An 18,989-nucleotide genomic window follows, 5' to 3' on the forward strand; every position below is an offset into this window, starting at 1 on the left:
CTTTAATACTGGGTAGTACTTGTTTTTAATATGAACATAAATGGTTGACGATACATGATGTTTAGGAACTATACTTCTCTAGACCATATCTACACCAAAATACTGTATATTAATAAGAGGGCAAAATAGCAAATTTGTATTCTGTAAATCTTATTTTATTTATACATTTCATAAATCAGAAAAATATCTCCACTCTGTGCATAATGTAAAAGAAAAATGTTCCAAACGGTGAAAATTTAAATGTAACAATATTTAGGAAAATTACCTTGCAGTTTTATTAAATTATTTTGCCTCAATGGCGTAATTGCCAAACTTTTCTTTTTTTCCAATGACATTTTGTTTAGTATTCAGGTCGGGTCTTATTATAATAATATAACACTTAGGTAAAAATATACAAGTCAGCAGTCCAGTACTGGAGGCTAGAATGGCGAATATTTCAACAGCCGTCATATATTTCCCTTTAGTGCTTAAATATGCAGGAAAAAACGTCAGCCATACACAACAGAAAACTAACATACTAAAAGTAATGTGGGAAGCTTCATTAAAATTGTCAGGCAGCTTTCTTGATAAAAAAGCAATTATAAAGCTTAGCACGGCTAACATTGTCATATAACCAACGGCAACATAAAAAACTATAGCGGACCCCTGATTACAATGCAGCGTCATTTTTGCAGATCTATCAGATCTATCAAAATCTGGAAATGGTGGATTAATCAAAAATCCCATCACGCATATTATAATTTCCCCAATAGAGCAAACACAGACTAAGTACATTGATGCTTGAGGACTCATCCATCTTCTTGATTTACTTCCAGGCTTTATATTGTTAAAAGCGGCAAGGACGGTTACAGTTTTAGCTAAAACTGAAGAAATAGCGATGGTAAAGACTATTGCAAAAGCCGCCTGTTGAATATGACATGTTATTGTATCTGGCCGACCAATAAATAGTAAAGAACAAAGAAAAGATAAGGTAAGAGAAAGAAGCAGAATATAACTGAGATCTCTGTTGTTTGCTTTGACTATAGGGGTGTCTTTGTGCTTGAAAAAAATAGCAAGAACTCCTAAAGTAAGGAGAGAAAGCTGAACGGCAAAAAAGCATAATGACACTCCAAGGGGATCGTCATAAGAAAGAAAGTCTATGGTTCTGGAAATGCACATGTTTCTCTTCTCATTAGACCATTCATTTTCTGAACATGTTATGCAGTTCATCATATCTAGAAGAAAACAGAAACATTTCAAATAATAAATTACAATTTGTTTTAAAGTACCATTAAAGTAAGTAAAATACAATATTATATTAAATAGCAGGGCTCCAGACTAAAAAATTTACCTAGGAGCCATTGGCTCCTAACCTGAAAAATTTAGGCGCCAAATAGAATATTTGGTCGCCAACATTTGAAACCATGTAAAATTAATGTTATGGGACTTACTGTGTGCAGAGGCCACGGCAGCCTCCTCCTCCTTTACTGTGTGCAGAGGCCGCAGCAGCCTCCTCCTCCTTTAGATTCTCTCTTTTCTTAGTTTGAAAACGTTCAACATGGAAACTTGCAACTTGACAACCATATCCAGTCTGACAACCATATCCAGTCTGACAACCATATCCAGTCTGACAACCATATACAGTCTGACTCAGTACTTCAGCTGCACTTGGCTAGCCTTTTAATGAGGCTTACTCTTCTGAACTTGAACTTAAAGGGAACCTGTCGACCCCCGTGCCGGGGTGACAGGCTCCCAACCCCCCGTTAGAACCCCCTTTACTCACTTAATCGCGCCGGGTCCCGCTTCTGAAGATGGTCGGGTCCCGGAGATCTCAGCCGCTGCAGCCCGGCGTGCGCTGAGAGATGAGTCCAACGCTCATAGAGAATGACAGGAGAGTCCAGCGCTCTGTCATTCTCTATGAGCGTTGGACTCATCTCTCAGTGTGCGCGCCGGGCTGCAGCGGCTGAGATCTCCGTGACCCGACCATCTTCAGAAGCTGGACCAGGCGGGATTAAGTGAGTAAAGGGGGTTCTAACGGGGGGTTGGGAGCCTGTCACCCCGACACCGGGGGTGACAGGTTCCCTTTAAAAGCTTGCAACAGTCTATACATACTGAGCTAGACTTATGACTGCAGCCATAGTGACCACCCCCCACAAGATGTGTATATAGATAGATATATCTCTCACCTAGTGACTAATGCAAGTGACCCCCTACAATACAGACACCTGAGGGGCCCTGATAATAATAATTGTGCATATATCTATCTCCCAGTGTCTGCAGCCAGTTTGCCCTCCCCTTATAGATGACCCTCTCTACCCCCATTATAGATGCCCCCTCCTCCCCCCCCCATTATAGATGCCCCCTCTCCCCCCCCATTATAGATGGCCCCCTCCCCTTATAGATGACCCCCTCTACCCCTATTATAGATGCCCCCTCCTCCCCCGAATTATAGATGCCCCCTCCTCCCCCCCATTATAGATGCCCCCTCTCCCCCCCCATTATAGATGCCCCCTCTTCTCCCCCCCCATTATAGATGCCCCCTCTCCCCCCCCCATTATAGATGCCCCCTCTCCCCCCCCCCATTATAGATGCCCCCTCTCCCCCCCCCATTATAGATGCCCCCTCTTCTCCCCCCCTTATAGATACCCCCTCCCCTTATAGATGCCCCCTTTCCCCCCCCCATTATAGATGCCCCCTCTTCTCCCCCCCTTCCCTTGAAGATGGCCCCCTCTCCCCCCCTTGAAGATGGCCCCCTCTCCCCCCCTTGAAGATGGCCCCTCTTCTCCCCCCATTATAGATGCCCCCCCCCTTTCCTCTATGCTAAGCAATATTTAAAAAAAAACAAACACACAAACTCACCTGACAACCCGCTCCCCCGGCGATCCTCTTCTTCTTCGGACGCTGTTCCCGGCTGATGCGCAGCTGCGGGGGGTGTCCCATCCTATCCCCGGCAGCGCGGCGCGTCAGTGAGCTCCCTGTACGCCGGGGCTGTGACTTCTGACACAGGAAGCGTCTCTGACGTGCGCTTCCTGTGCCGGAAGTCAGGGCCCCAGGCAGCTCACTGATGCGCCGCGCTGCCGGGGATAGGATGGGACACCCCCGGCAGCCGCGCATCTTAAAGAGACAGCGCGCCGCCGCCGGGGCCAGTCGCAAATGGCGCCCAGATTAATAAATCTGGGCGCCATTTGCAAAATGTCGGTCGCATTGGCGACCATTTTGGTCGCCATCTGGAGCCCTGAATAGTTTAACATATAGATGTGTTAATCGATTTTTAATTAATTGAATTTGTTTAGAATTTTATAAAAATTAGGATTTTTTTTTGCAATTTTCTTGGGATTAATTAGTATATAGGGATGGTCCGACCTGCTTCGGTTCGAGTTCGTACGAACCCGAACTCTCGGAAATTATTCCCGCTGTCTCCCCGCTCCGTGCAGAGGGTGGATACAGCGGGAGGACCGCCTGGAAAACTGGGATACAGCCATAGCCATAGGCTGTATCCCAGTTTTCCAGGTGGTCCTCCCACTGTATCCAAACGCTGCACGGAGCGGGCAGACAGTGGGAATCTGATGCCGAGCATTCGGGTTCATACTAACCAGAACCTTGGCAGGTTCGGACCATCCCTATTAGTATAGCAAAGAGGGACTCCTGTCAAAGACAGGCGTCCTGGATCATGTACTTACTGAGCAATGAAGCATATACTGTGTGAATAAATGCCATCAGGAGGTAAGAGAAAAATCCAAACTGCAGCTAGGGCTGCAACTGGACAAACAGAACCTCTATACAGTACCATGGGTGCAGCGGTGTGTAAACCCCTTTATATGTGATAATGACACTTCTGTCGCATGTCACATGAGGATAACCTTTTAGGAAATGCAATGCTTTTCTTTCTTTTTGTATTTTGGAAATATACCTTCACAGTTGGGATGGGGCAGGTGTATGTCCAGTCTATGGAGAAAAAGAGTCAGATGTTTGGCCAGCCGGGGAGTGCCCCCCAGTTAATACAAGTGCCAAGCCAGGTCTTCTAAACCAGTTTTTCTCAACCTTTTCAAGCGAAGTACCCCCATGCAACGAGATACTCCAGCCGAGTACCCCCAAGGATGCCATCCATTAATAACATTGCCTCAGGGAAGATTCACACGTACGTTTCACAGCGAAATCCACTGCAATACTCTGTACTGTTATGGCCTATGGCTCTGCATTCTCACAGAGGATTTTCATTCTGCTGCAAGAATGTAGCCGCTGCCTATTTACCTAATTAGCTGCCGGCCCTTAACAGATCCTGCTTACCTGCCTGTACTTCCACCTGCTTCTCTGGCTCCCGGCTCACTGACAGCCCACTTATCCAATCAGTGGTTACGGTGGGACAGTAAACCAGGTTCCAGAGAAGCAGGTGGGATATATCCCACAGAGCTGGATATGTCCCCCTGCAGCCAGATACTATGTAGCCTCCTTCTATGTAGCCACATATCTTCCCCTATGTAGCCAAATACCTGCTCCCCATGTAGCCAAGAGGCCTTCTTCTATGTAGCCAAATATCTCCCCGATGTAGACAGATACCTTCTACCCATGTAGCCAGATACCTCCCCCTATGTAGCCAGATACCTGCTCCCCATGTAGTCAAGATACCTCCTTATATATAGCAAGATACCTCCCCCATGTAGTCAGATACCTCCCCCATGTAGTCAGATACCTACCCTATGTAGTCAGATACCTCCTCATGTAGTCAGATACGTCCCCTATGTAGTCAGATACCTCCCCATGTAGTCAGATACCTCCCCATGTAGTCAGATACCTCCCCTATATAGTCAGATACTTCCCCTATGTAGTCAGATACCTCACCTATGTAGTCAGATACCTCCCCATGTAGTCAGATACCTCCCTATGTAGTCTGATACCTCCCCCATGTAGCCAGATCCCTCCCCTTATGTAGTCAGATACCTCCCCTTATGTAGTCAGATACCTCCTCATGTAGTCAGATACCTCCTCATGTAGTCAGATACCTCCCCTTATGTAGTCAGATACCTCCCCCATGTAGTCAGATACCTCCTCATGTAGTCAGATACCTCCTAATGTAGTCAGATACCTCCCCCATGTAGTCAGATACCTCCCCCATGTAGTCAGATACCTCCTCATGTAGTCAGATACCTCCTCATGTAGCCAGATACCTCTACCATGTAGCCAGATACCTCCCCTTATGTAGTCAGATACCTCCCCCCATGTAGTCAGATACCTTCCCCTCATGTAGTCAGATACCTCCACCATGTAGCCAGATACCTCCCCTTATGTAGTCAGATACCTCCCCCCATGTAGTCAGATACCTCCCCCCATGTAGTCAGATACCGCCTCCCATGTAGTCAGATACCTCCACCATGTAGCCAGATACGTCCCCATGTAGTCAGATACCTCCTCATGTAGTCAGATACCTCCTCATGTAGTCAGATACCTCCTCATGTAGTCAGATACCTCCCCCATGTAGTCAGATACCTCCACCATGTAGTCAGATACCTCCCCTTATGTAGTGAGATACCTCCTTCATGTAGCCAGATACCTCCCCTTATGTAGTCAGATACCTCCCCCCATGTAGTCAGATACCTCCCCTTATGTAGTCAGATACCTCCCACTATGTAGTCAGATAGATACCTCCCCCATGTAGTCAGATACCTCCCCCATGCAGTCAGATACCTCCCCCCATGCAGTCAGATACCTCCCCCCATGTAGTCAGATACCTCTCCCCATGTAGTAAGATACCTCCCCCATGTAGTAAGATACCTCCCCCATGTAGTCAGATACCTCCTCATGTAGTCAGATACCTCCCCCCATGTAGTCAGATACCTCCCCCCTTGCAGCCAGACATCTCCGCATGTAGTTAAGATACCTCATTCTATAGCCAGATACCTCCCCATGTAGCCAGATACCTCCCCTTATGTAGTCAGATACCTCCCCTTATGTAGTTAGATACCTCCCCCATGTAGTCAGATACCTCCCCCATGTAGTCAGATACCTCCCCCATGTAGTCAGATACCTCCCCCATGTAGTCAGATACCTCCCCCATGTAGTCAGATACCTCCTCATGTAGTTAGATACCTCCTCATGTAGTAAGATACTTCCCCCATGTAGTCAGATACCTCCCCCCATGTAGCCAGATACCTCCACCATGTAGCCAGATACCTCCCGATATGTAGTCAGATACCTCCACCATGTAGCCAGATACTTCCCCATGTAGTCAGATACCTCCTCATGTAGTCAGATACCTCCTCATGTAGTCAGATACCTCCCCCATGTAGTCAGATACCTCCACCATGTAGTCAGATACCTCCCCTTATGTAGTCAGATACCTCCCCCATGTAGTCAGATACCTCCCCTTATGTAGTCAGATACCTCCCACTATGTAGTCAGACAGATACTTCCCCCCATGCAGTCAGATACCTCCCCCATGTAGTCAGATACCTCCTCATGTGGGGGCATCAGTGGAGACTCTTGATTGAGTACTTCATTGGAATTTTTTTCGCTGTTTTCCTTGAGTTCAGTGATTACTGTTTTTTGTTGGTTGATTTTTCATTGCCCCAACTAGCCAGAATCCTACCCCACACTGACGAGGGGCAAAAACCCCGAAACGGCTGTCTGTGGGTGGAAGCCTGCCTTTGCAAGCCCTTGTCATGATCGCAATACTCGCACCTTGAGTTAGACATTGACAAAAGGGGCCACCCTGTTGTTTCCCTGTCTATGTTCCAATACTCGCAACCGAGTGGGACTTAAGGGGTTATTTTTCAGGGTGGTGTGGTGCTCTCCCCATCATGGAGGCACCCCGTGGCAACAGGCTAGAGATATCTGGCTATCCCGTGTTTTGAGACTCGTAACTGAGGCTCCACGGACTCTTGTTTTGCATACCTCCTCATGTAGTCAGATACCTCCTCATGTAGTCAGATACCTCCCCCATGTAGTCAGATACCTCCCCCATGTAGTCAGATACCTCCTCATGTAGTCAGATACCTCCTCATGTAGCCAGATACCTCCACCATGTAGCCAGATACCTCCCCTTATGTAGTCAGATACCTCCGCCCATGTAGTCAGATACCTTCCCCTCATGTAGTCAGATATCTCCACCATGTAGCCAGATACCTCCCCTTATGTAGTCAGATACCTCCCCTTATGTAGTCAGATACCTCCCCCCATGTAGTCAGATACCTCCCCCCATGTAGTCAGATACCGCCTCCCATGTAGTCAGATACCTCCACCATGTAGCCAGATACCTCCTCATGTAGTCAGATACCTCCTCATGTAGTCAGATACCTCCTCATGTAGTCAGATACCTACTCATGTAGTCAGATACCTACTCATGTAGTCAGATACCTCCCCCATGTAGTCAGATACCTCCCCTTATGTAGTGAGATACCTCCTTCATGTAGCCAGATACCTCCCCTCATGTAGTCAGATACCTCCCCTTATGTAGTCAGATACCTCCCACTATGTAGTCAGATAGATACCTCCCCCCATGTAGTCAGATACCTCCCCCATGCAGTCAGATACCTCCCCCCATGCAGTCAGATACCTCCCCCCATGTAGTCAGATACCTCTCCCCATGTAGTCAGATACCTCCCCCATGTAGTAAGATACCTCCCCCATGTAGTAAGATACCTCCCCCATGTAGTCAGATACCTCCCCCCATGTAGTCAGATACCTCCCCCCTTGCAGCCAGACATCTCCGCATGTAGTTAAGATACCTCATTCTATAGCCAGATACCTCCCCATGTAGCCAGATACCTCCCCTTATGTAGTCAGATACCTCCCCCATGTAGTCAGATACCTCCTCATGTAGTTAGATAACTCCTCATATAGTCAGATACTTCCCCCATGTAGTCAGATACCTCCCCCCGTGTAGCCAGATACCTCCACCATGTAGCCAGATACCTCCCGATATGTAGTCAGATACCTCCACCATGTAGCCAGATACTTCCCCATGTAGTCAGATACCTCCTCATGTAGTCAGATACCTCCCCCATGTAGTCAGATACCTCCACCATGTAGTCAGATACCTCCCCTTATGTAGTCAGATACCTCCCCCATGTAGTCAGATACCTCCCCTTATGTAGTCAGATACCTCCCACTATGTAGTCAGACAGATACTTCCCCCCATGCAGTCAGATACCTCCCCCCATGCAGTCAGATACCTCCCCCATGTAGTCAGATACCTCCCCCTATGTAGTCAGATACCTTTCCCCATGTAGTCAGATACCTCCCCCATGTAGTACTATACCTCCCCCCATGTAGTCAGATACCTCCCCCCTTGCAGCCAGACATCTCCGCATGTAGTTAAGATACCTCATTCTATAGCCAGATACCTCCCCATGTAGCCAGATATCACTTTTCTTTTTCTTCTTCATCTGGCCCAGACCACCATGATGATTTCTTGCAGCTACAATTCATCTCTTGCCAGAGAACCAGGTGATGGGGGATGACAGAGGAGGTGAGGGGGGGGGGGGGTGACAGAGGAGGTAAGGGGGGGGGGCAGAGGAGGTGAGGGGGTGACAGAGGAGGTGAGCGGGTGACAGAGGAGGTGATGGGGTGACAGAGGAGGTGAGGGGGGCACAGAGGAGGTGAGGTGGGCACAGAGGAGCTGAGGGGGCGCCAGAGGAGGTGAGGGGGCACAGAGGAGGTGGTGGGGGCACAGAGGAGGTGAGAGGGGCACAGAGGAGGTGAGGGGGGCACAGAGGAGGTGAGAGGGGCACAGAGGAGGTCAGGGGGCACAGAGGAGATGGTGGGGAAACAAAGGAGGTGGTGGGGGCACAGAGGAGGTGAGGGGGGCACAGAGGAGGTGAGGGGGGCACAGAGAAGGTGGTGGGGGCACAGAGGAGGTGAGGCAGGCACAGAGGAGGTGATGGGGCACAGAGGAGCTGAGGGGGTGACAGAGGAGGTGAGGGGGAACAGAGGAGGTGATGGGGCACAGAGGAGGTGGTGGGGGCACAGAGGAGGTGAGAGGGGCACAGAGGAGGTGAGGGGGGCACAGAGGAGGTGAGGGGGGCACAGAGGAGGTGAGGGGGGCACAGAGAAGGTGAGGGGGGCACAGAGGAGGTGAGGGGGGCACAGAGAAGGTGGTGGAGGCACAGAGGAGGTGAGGGGGTGACAGAGGGGGTACACTCGGGGCAGGAGAATCCTATTCCGAACTGAGAAGGTTCCAGGCAGCTGCCAGAGAACCGGGGTGACGATGAGTCGTGGTGCGTTACCCCGCCCCGGGCTGTGACAGGAGTGAAATGCGGACCGGGAGATGGGGCAGCCCCGGCGTCCAGGGCCAACAGGTAGAAGCAGGTGGCGGCCGGTGGACGTCGGGGCTGCCCCATCTCCCGCACCACGACTCATCGCCGGCCCGGTTCTCTGGCAGCTGCCCGGATCCCTCTCAGGTCGGAATAGGATTTTCCTGCCCCGATTGTAACCCCTCTGTCACCCCCTCACTATCTTGCTGCCGACCGGGAAAGTGATGCCGCCGCTCCCGGATCTGGAAGCCGCAGGGGGAAAGCGTGCAGCAGATGCTGCTGGTTCGCTGCTCCCACTGATCACCCTTACTCTCTCCTTCTTTCCCCCGCAGCATCTCCAAGTCCTGTCCCCCACAGAATGCTGCTGAGCTGCTGCTGGGGGAAAGAAGGAGAGAGCAGCTGCGGTGACTGGTGCCGGGACATTGCTGAATGATAGCAGTGTCTCGGCACCAAAAGTCCCCCCCCCCTCTGGCGTACCCCCTCAACCTGCGTCACGGACCCACTGTGGTACACGTACCGCAGGTTGAGAACCACTGTTCTAAACTAATACAAGTATACAGATAGCAAACCAGACCCCTAAATTAATATAGATCCCAGACTAGGCCTCCTAAACTAATACAAACCCCAGATGTGAATTCCCCAAAAAATGCAGGATACCAGGAGACAGGGCAGAACACCAGGTGACATGGAGGGGGCTGTAGGAAGGCAAAAACCCAGCAGCAGGACCGCTTCCTCCTCCTTTGTGCAAGGAGGCAAAGTGCCAGAGCCCTGTAAAATGACCTCCAGCAGGCCACTAATATCTAATATCTAATATGTGTCTGCTCAAACCGTCAGAAACTGACTCCATGAGGGTGGAATTAGAGCCTAACTTCCCACAAGTTGGTGTTGTGCTTTCAGCCCAACACCGTACAGGGCGATGGGCATTTACAAGAGTACACCAAGATTGGCACATTCGACATTGGAGCCATTTGCTCGTCACGGATGATAGTAGGTTCACAATAAGCACATGTGACAGACAGGTCTGGAGAAGCGGAGGAGAGCAATCTGCTGCCTGCAACATCCTTCAGCATGACCAGTTTGGCAGTGGGTCAGTAATGTTGTGGGATGGTATTTCTTTGGAGGACCGCACAGCCCTCCATATGCTCGCCAGGGGTAGCCTGAGTGCCATTAGGTACCAAAATGAGATCCTCAGACCCCTTGTGAGACCATATGCTGGTGCGGTTGGCCCTGGGTTCCTCCTAATGCAGGACAACGCTAGACCTCATGTGGCTGGAGTGCGTCAGCAGTTCCTGCAAGATGAAGGCATTGAAGCTATGGACTGGTCCGCCCGTTCCCCAGACCTGAATCCCATTGAGCACATCTGAGACATCATGTCTCGCTCCATCCACCAACATCACGTTGCACCACAGACTGTCCAGGAGTTGGTGGATGCCTCATTTTGACTTCAAAGTTGGATCAGCCTGGAGTGTGTTTTTTCACTTTAATTTTGTGTGTGACTTTAAATCCAGGCCTCACTCCTTGAGAAAGGTCTACGGAACGCGTTGGAGGGTGAGGTGCAGGCGATGTGTTACATGGGGGAATGGGATTCCTGTGTATGGTAATGGTCTGAAGTAGATTTTTTTGTGAAGGGCAATTCAGCCACAGAATTGTATTACATGATTACTCAGTACCATATGTTTACAAGTCTATATGCACATTGCACTTTATTGTATACTTAGGATATTAGGATTTTGGAATCCTATCTACTGCCATACTTTTTGCCTCCCCCTCTTTTTTTTTTATGTGTAAACAACCAATGTTATGGTTGTTTGTATTTTGGTATGGTCCACTGCACCCTGTTTTTAAATGTCCTTTGTGTACATGTTGTTTTTATGGGATTGTTTTGGGATTTATGAATTAATAAAGTATCAGTATTCTGGTCATACATTTTTGGTTACATTTTTCTTTATTTGATAATATAAAGGTTTTTTTTTGTTGTGGTTTTGACTCCATTGGTTAATACATTTGAGATATATATATATATATATATATATATATATATATATATATACAAATTTGTAGTCACTAATATTCATGTCTATTCAGATCTTACCTGTGGTATTGGTGATCTCCCCTTCTGGACATAGAATACAATCATAGCAACATTTTTGCTCTGATTTTCTAAATACCTTTCTGTATCCAGGAAGACAACTTTCACTGCACACTGAACGAGGAACCTGAATAAAGCATAATAAAATCAGGGGACGCTTGCAGCAGCCTCTTATGGTGACACTAAAATGGATACTTTGGCTCTTTAAAATTTTCAATATATTGCTGCCCAGACATAACAAACATGCTATTCTTACCTCCCCACCGCTAGCAGTGTGTCTGGGTCCCCCATTGACCATGGCTTGTCTCAGCAGTGACGGTCCAGCCAATCACTGACTGAGACGGGACAGCAATGCGACCAGTGATTAGCTGGGCCCCTGTGCAGTCAAATGAGCTGTACATGCGGTATGTCCACCACTGTCGTGCATGTATGCATGTGAGTTTGCAAGAAAAATATAGAGAAGTTGCGGAAATTAAAACAATGTCAATCAGTAATATCACTGTAATCAGGTGTGCCCCGGGGGACTAACATCTTACACGACACCATTGAAGCCCCCTTATTATCACTTTGCTGTGTGCACTAGAGTGGTGCGCCAGGGCCAGACTTTAGCTACCATGACCCAGTTGCACTAGTGTGTGGCACTACGGATCCCAGCTTGCCCATTAAATAACACCTGCATCCTTTCATCAGTATACTGCAATACTAAACTGAGTAGTTAACAAGGTAGTTGACAGTATACTGCTGCACAGTGATATAGTTATAGATGCTGCATCTTTAGGCTAGGTTCACACTATGTAACTGTGCGGCTGTATTTTTTATGCGGCTGTAAATGTGCGGATGAAACTCCGGCCGTGGGAAAAAATAGACATGCGGCTCAAAACATACGGTCATTTACTTGGAAATCTGGTTCAACTAAAAATAACAAATAAAATCTTAAGAAAGTGATGCAAACACCTCTGGAAAAGCAGGGAAACAGTTTACATGAATTGCTATTACCGGGGTTTGTGATCCTCTGCACTAATGCCGATGTCTCTCATGGTTAATCTATTAAAATAATAAAACACATTTTCGTTGTAATAAAGTCCCTTTCGTTGTTCAATAATTAAATTTAAACTAATCCATCATTTGGCAATTAAATATACTGTTAAAATAAATAGATATATAAATAAATGTATATTTATATATATATTTATTTTTTGACAGTATATTTAATTGCACAATGATGGATTCGTTAGAATTAAATTATTGACCAACGAAACTGAATTTATTTAATCGAAAATGTGTTTTATTAATTAAATATTAATTAGTACAGGAAGCTCCATAAGCCGTTAATTCATACTGCCGGCAAAAGAGCATTCTGTACTAATCATCACTTTACTTTAATGAAAACATCAAATGTTTCTTCTAATTATGTTATCACAATAGCATTATTCGAAGAAACATTTAGAATTATATGTGCGCTCAGCTGATTGGCTGATCGGCTGAGCGCACATATAATGAGCCGGTCCGCAGCACAGTCACTTCATTGTGCTGCGGACCAGCGAAGAGGACACATCGGGGTGAGTATAGAGCTCTCCCCACCCCCTCCCCAGCACTGCACCCCTCCCAGCAAGGAAGGGGGGGTCACTTAACCCCTTCCTTGCTGGGATGAGTGCAGTCTGACATCAGTCTGGCCCCCAAGGGGTTAAGGGGGATGCAATACATCCTCCCTTAACCCCTTGGGGGCCAGACTGTAAGCAGCAATCTGTAAAGATGCTGCATACTGTAAGGTGCACAACACCGCTCACAATGATGGGTGTTGTGCTCCTGTTTGTGTGTTTTTGTGTGTTTCTCCCTTTTTGTTTTTCAGATATCGGTATCCTGTGGATTACGTCGGATTCCGTGGACTACGTCGATGACCAGCGTTTTTTTAATGTTTTTTTTTTAATAAAATGGTCAATGAGGGGTGTGGGGGTGTTTTTATTTGAATAAAAAAATTTTTTAACTTGTGTCTTGTCTTTATTTCTTTACTTTATAGACTTAGTAGTGGAAGCCGTCTAATAGACGGAATCCATTACTAAGTTGGGGCCTAGTGTTAGCCGGTATAAAATGGCTAACACTAATCCCCTATTATTACCCCAGTACCCAATGCCACCAGGGGTACTGGGAAGAGCCGGGTGCCAGTGGTCCCGGAGCGTCAAAATTGGCGCTCCTGGACCGGGCGGCAGCAGGCTGGTAAGATTTAGGCTGGGGAGGGCCTAAACCAATGTTACCAGGCTGCTGTCGTTTGGTTTTTAACCCGGCTGGTTATAAAAATAGGGGGACCCTATGCGTTTTTTTTAAATTATTTATTTATTTAAGAAAAAACCCGCATAGGGTCCCCCCTATTTTTATAACCAGCCGGGTTAAAAACCAAACGACAGTATTGCATCCCCCTTAACCCCTTGGGGGCCAGACTGATGTCAGACTGCACCCATCCCAGCAAGGAAGGGGTTAAGTGACCCCCCCCTTCCTTGCTGGGAGGGGTGCAGTGCTGGGGAGGGGGTGGGGAGAGCTCTATACTCACCCCGATGTTGTCTCTTCACTGGTCTGCAGCACAATGAAGTGACTGTACTGCGGACCGGCTTATTATATGTGCGCTCAGCCGATCAGCCAATCAGCTGAGCGCACATATAATTCTAAATGTTTCTTCTAATAATGCTATTGTGATAACATAATTAAAAGAAACATTTGATGTTTTCATTAAAGTAAAGTGATGATTAGTACAGAAAGCTCTATTGCCGGCATATGAATTAACGGCTTATGGAGCTTCCTGTACTAATTAATATTTAATTAATAAAACACATTTTCGATGAAATAAATTCAGTTTCGTTGGTCAAAAATTTAATTCTAACGAATCCATCATTGTGCAATTAAATATACTGTCAAAAAATAAATATATATATAAATATACATTTATTTATATATCTATTTATTTTAACAGTATATTTAATTGCCAAATGATGGATTAGTTAGAATTAAATTATTGACCAACGAAAGGGACTTTATTACAAAGAAAATGTTTTTTATTAATTTAATATATTAACTATTAGAGGCATCGGCATTCGGCATCATTGCCGGCTATTTTTGAAGTACTCCGTACGGACCGCCTGTCAATCCTCGGCCGCATGTCCAGCCGCAAACAATGGTCTTGTTCATTTTTTACGGGTCCGTTTACGATCGGGCCGTAGATTCATACATAGTGTGCACTGTGCAGCCGTATATCCTATACTTTCCAGCGTACGCATGAACCACCAAAAATACCGCCGCACAATTACAGCCTCAAATACAGCCGCACAGTTACATAGTCTGAACCTGGCCTTAAGGGTATGTTCACACAGCACATTACAGTATCATGGAAGTGGGTGAGATTTTTAGAGATCACCTCCACACACTGCAGAAAACTGACCTGTACTGGGGGTGTGAATACAGCATGGTCTGGTCAGAGTGCAGTCACAGTCTGTGTATTTACTCTCTGCAGGGAATAGCTGGTATTCATACCCGATGGCCAGTCAGACGTAATAGAAATCATTCATCTCCCAAGTTTAAAACTATTTATTTACCCTGACACCTTATGTTGATACCTGACTCTGACCCCTGACTCTGTTACTTTACTTTGATAACTGACTGATGTTCTTTCATCTGTGTTACCTTGTCCATCCATGTGGCAGAGCCCTAGAGCCATCCAGCCCTGGACATAGAGGTCTGTTGTAGCAGCTACTCATGATATTACTTGTTTCAATACTTGCTTTATTTTACACAATCTCAATCTAAACCAGTTAGTAGTTCCTAGTAACTCTACATTTACTTATCAGCTTGTCTCTTCTATAAATTAGGAATATCCTAAGGAGCACTGCCCCAGTTATTTATATAAGTCTATATACTTGTAGCCTACATAATAATAGTACACTTCTCTGCAGATCTCTCTTGTGCAGATCCACTTCTGTGAGCTAAAATGCACGAATATTATTTACTTACTGGTAATAATGTAGTGTGGTTACTATTTTATTTTTTTAAACATCATTTTTATTTTCTGAAAGAAATTGGTTTGCTACAATTCTAGAATAACATGGGACAAATTACACGGCATTATGAACATGTTTACTTGTATATACCTGAGCTTCAGAGTAAACATGGAGAGAGTTAGGTAGTGTGGTTATTTTACGCTGTATAGTTACCTTTTTGAAACTTTTATGCCATTGGATCGCACTTTCATTCAAATTCAACTGTTTCCCAAGAGGAGCAGATTTGGTATAGGTTCCAATTTCATTAATCTGAATTGTATTATTAGGAGTAATTAACCAGTTCAAAATATCATATTTCCCTGGAATTTCTCCATTGTCGAAATAGAAATTTTCGCCAGAAGTTGTATTGAAATTAACATTTTTTAGGAATTTGTTAAGCTGAAAAAGTAACAACATCTGTAAGTAGAACTCAATACATTATGTATACTATACTGTATTATTTTAAAGAGGTACTCCAGTGAAAAAAATGTTTTTAATTCACTTGGTGTCGGAAAAAGATTTGTAAATGACTTCCATTTAAAAATCTCAAGTCTTCAAGTACTTATCAGCTGCTGTATGCCCTGCAGGAAGTGCCGTTTAGAATCATATTCCACCTGAAATGGCTAAATATTTAGGAATTCATTTCAGGTAATGCAACCAAAATACCAGCTACAATTGCATTACATTTAGAGGACATAGCAAATACATGGAGTAACCTAACAGTATTAAATATTCATAGTCAGTAGTCATTGTTAAATGAAATGCATCATATCCTTGCTGTTGGTGAAGATTTTGTTTTATTAACGGTCCATGAAACCTAACTCAGTAGTCAGGTTAATCTGTAAAGTAACGTAATTACTTACCAGTCACCGTTATTTATCTGATAAGGGGCAATTAAAAAACAATTGTTGAAAACTGTGATCTCATGGCTACAGACAAAGATACAGATTTACTAAAATGTTTAACGGGTTATTCTTTTTTTTTTTTTTTTTACATTACAAATAAGAACTTAAAATACACATTTTAAATAGTCAGGTTCATCAGTTAATCCCTTAAAGGGTAACTATGAGCAGGTAAGACAAATCTAACCTGCTAATATGTCCCTACTGCACAGGAGGCACTGAGGAGGAAGGTATGTCTCTTACCTTCCTCCTCGGCGCTGTTTCACTGCAGTTAGTTGTCTGCTCCACGATCTGGTGAGACCATTAGGAGCACTGGGGCATCTGTAAGGGGCACTGCCCACCCCCATAGCTGGCCTGGTAGTTCATTATCATTAGAAAGGGGCAGGCTGGCACTATGGGGGCGGGTAGTGCTCCTAATGGGTCCTTAGTGCTCCTAATGATCTCACCAGACCGCGGAGCACACGACAAACTGATCCAAAAAATTGCCAAGGAGGAAGTTAAGAGACATAACTTCCTCCTCAGTGCCTAGTGTGCAGTAGGGACATATCAGCAGATTCGTCTAGCCTACTGAATGTTCCCCTTTAAGGACACAGTGGATTATGACCTTGAGGACTGAGCCAATTCTAATTTTTGCCTTTTCGGTTTTTCCTTCTCACCTTCAAGGGCCATGTAAGGGCTTGTTTTTTTCACGAATAGTTGTACTTTGTAAAAATTACTTTCTATATGCCATAAAATGTATGCTGTAACCCCAAAAATATAATTTATGGGGTAAAACTGGAAAAAAATGCAATTTAGCAAATTTGGGGGCTTTCCATTGTTACACAATTCACTTTACCTTGAAACTGACATGGTATCAGTTTGAATGCGATGTTGGCCATGTTAGCTTTTCTAATCTTGTACCATTTTTAAAACAGTAAAACTTTTTTTTTTTGCAAATAATTTTGATTAAAATTTTGATTTTACAACGTACAGAGTTGTTGGAGGCCTCATTTTTGGGACACCATCTCTAGTTTTTATTGGTACCATACCGATGTAGATTGCAGGACTGCCCGCTCAGCCAGTCCTGCCCCAGTGACTGATTGGCTAAGTGGGCAGTCCATCAGAAGGGTACGTCACATTGCAGCTGGAGGAGCTGCAGGACTCCAGTGGCTGGCAGGAATCAGTTAGTCAGCTGACATAGGTAAGGGCCATATTACATGTATCGATCTATATGAGGACGCAAGCACCCACCTGTCAGATCAGCGCTCAATTACTCCTTATTCCCTGCTCACTGTCTGTGCTATTACACACACAGACAGCAATCGGGCGGGGGTGCAGGGATCTACGAAAGGGGGGGGGGGTCTGGATGATCTAAGGAACTTGATCTGGGTGGCCCATTGAAGAGAGAGGCAGTGTGCTGCCAAAGATCCCATTGCACGTGTAATAGGAGCGATGGGAAGCAAACCATCGCTATCATTACAGTTTTGATAAATTATGCTTAAAGACCATGACCAGCCAACATCTTACATGTCGGCTGATCTTTGCCTTTTAATATGACCTATTAACCAAACAATTATCAGCCGGAACAACCGTTATTCAGCCAAGTACGGCCAATAATCATTTGGTGTAATGTTTGCCCTAAGTTTGCTTTCATTATTATGTTCCTGCAGCCCTCTGCCTGCCTGAGATTTTTAACTTTGGTGGGACTTCTTCTTTAAGTGGTAAAATTATAATTTAACTTCATAACACATACAATAAAAGTAGAATAAAATGCCACATGCAATATTTATGATAGAGTCTTAGGGGGCCATTTATCAAACATGGTGTAAAGTGAAACTGGCTCAGTTGCCCCTAGCAACCAATCAGATTCCAACTTTCATTCCTCACAGACTCTTTGGAAAATGAAAGGTGGAATTTGATTGGTTGCTAGGGGCAACTGAGCCAGTTTCACTTTACACCATGTTTAATAAATCTCCACTCTTAGTTATAGCATGCAGCATGCATAGCGCCCTCCTTGACGTCTCCAACATCGTTGACAGGCATCATTTCTGCTCAGCCACTGTTGCCTTTGGTGGTGGGCATGTATGTGTAGACAATACAGAATTGCCCTACACTTTGTGAATGGTTCAGTGACAAGCCCATACTACCTAAATAACACCAATGATCCAGTCATTGTGCCTCTGCATATACAACACAGGCCTAATTTCGTCTTCATAGATGGCAATGCTCCAGCTCATCAAAGTCGCGTCATTAGGTAACAGCTGCTGGGTGTCTTAAATGGTAACAATGTGATGAATGCGTCTAACAAATAATGAAGTAAACTCAACTTAAGGTCCATTTACACAGAAGGATTATCTGACAGATTTTCTGCCAAAGATTTGAAGCCAAAGCCAGGAATGGATTTGAAAAGAGGAGAAATCTTAGGCTTTCCTTTATGACCCGATCTCTGTTTATAGTCTGCTTCTGGCTTTGGCTTCAAATATTCCGCAGATAATCTGTCAGATAATCTTTCTGTGTAAATAGACCCTTATTGATCGCTAATAAATTGATGAACAATAAGAATCAAATATTTGTAAAACCCCAACAAATAATTATGTATAAGTATAAATTGGAGATAAATTCATTTTATACATATATATTATCAGATACGCGACTAGCTAAGGGAAACTGATGACACTTTTGTACCCTACACTAGGTAAGGGCAATATGTTTATGACACATGGTGTCACAGACTTTCTCAGAAGATGCAGCTGTCGGCACTATGATCCTT

The 18,989-nt window shown here is 45.2% G+C and overlaps 1 protein-coding gene across 1 annotated transcript; it reads right to left on the reverse strand.

Moving 5' to 3' along the window:
• Nucleotides 1-282: 282 nt before the first annotated feature.
• LOC138768703 (vomeronasal type-2 receptor 26-like) lies at nt 283-17,118 on the reverse strand. The gene is made up of 5 exons (XM_069946656.1): nt 17,076-17,118; nt 16,687-16,709; nt 15,513-15,737; nt 11,320-11,443; nt 283-1,214 (listed from the first exon to the last, which is right to left on the reverse strand). Exons 1-5 carry the CDS (start codon nt 17,116-17,118, stop codon nt 283-285), a joined length of 1,347 nt encoding a protein of 448 aa, XP_069802757.1.
• Between the last annotated feature and the right edge of the window lie 1,871 nt (nt 17,119-18,989).

Source organism: Dendropsophus ebraccatus, chromosome 12, assembly GCF_027789765.1.
Source record: "Dendropsophus ebraccatus isolate aDenEbr1 chromosome 12, aDenEbr1.pat, whole genome shotgun sequence".
In the NCBI taxonomy this organism is placed as follows: domain Eukaryota; kingdom Metazoa; phylum Chordata; class Amphibia; order Anura; family Hylidae; genus Dendropsophus; species Dendropsophus ebraccatus.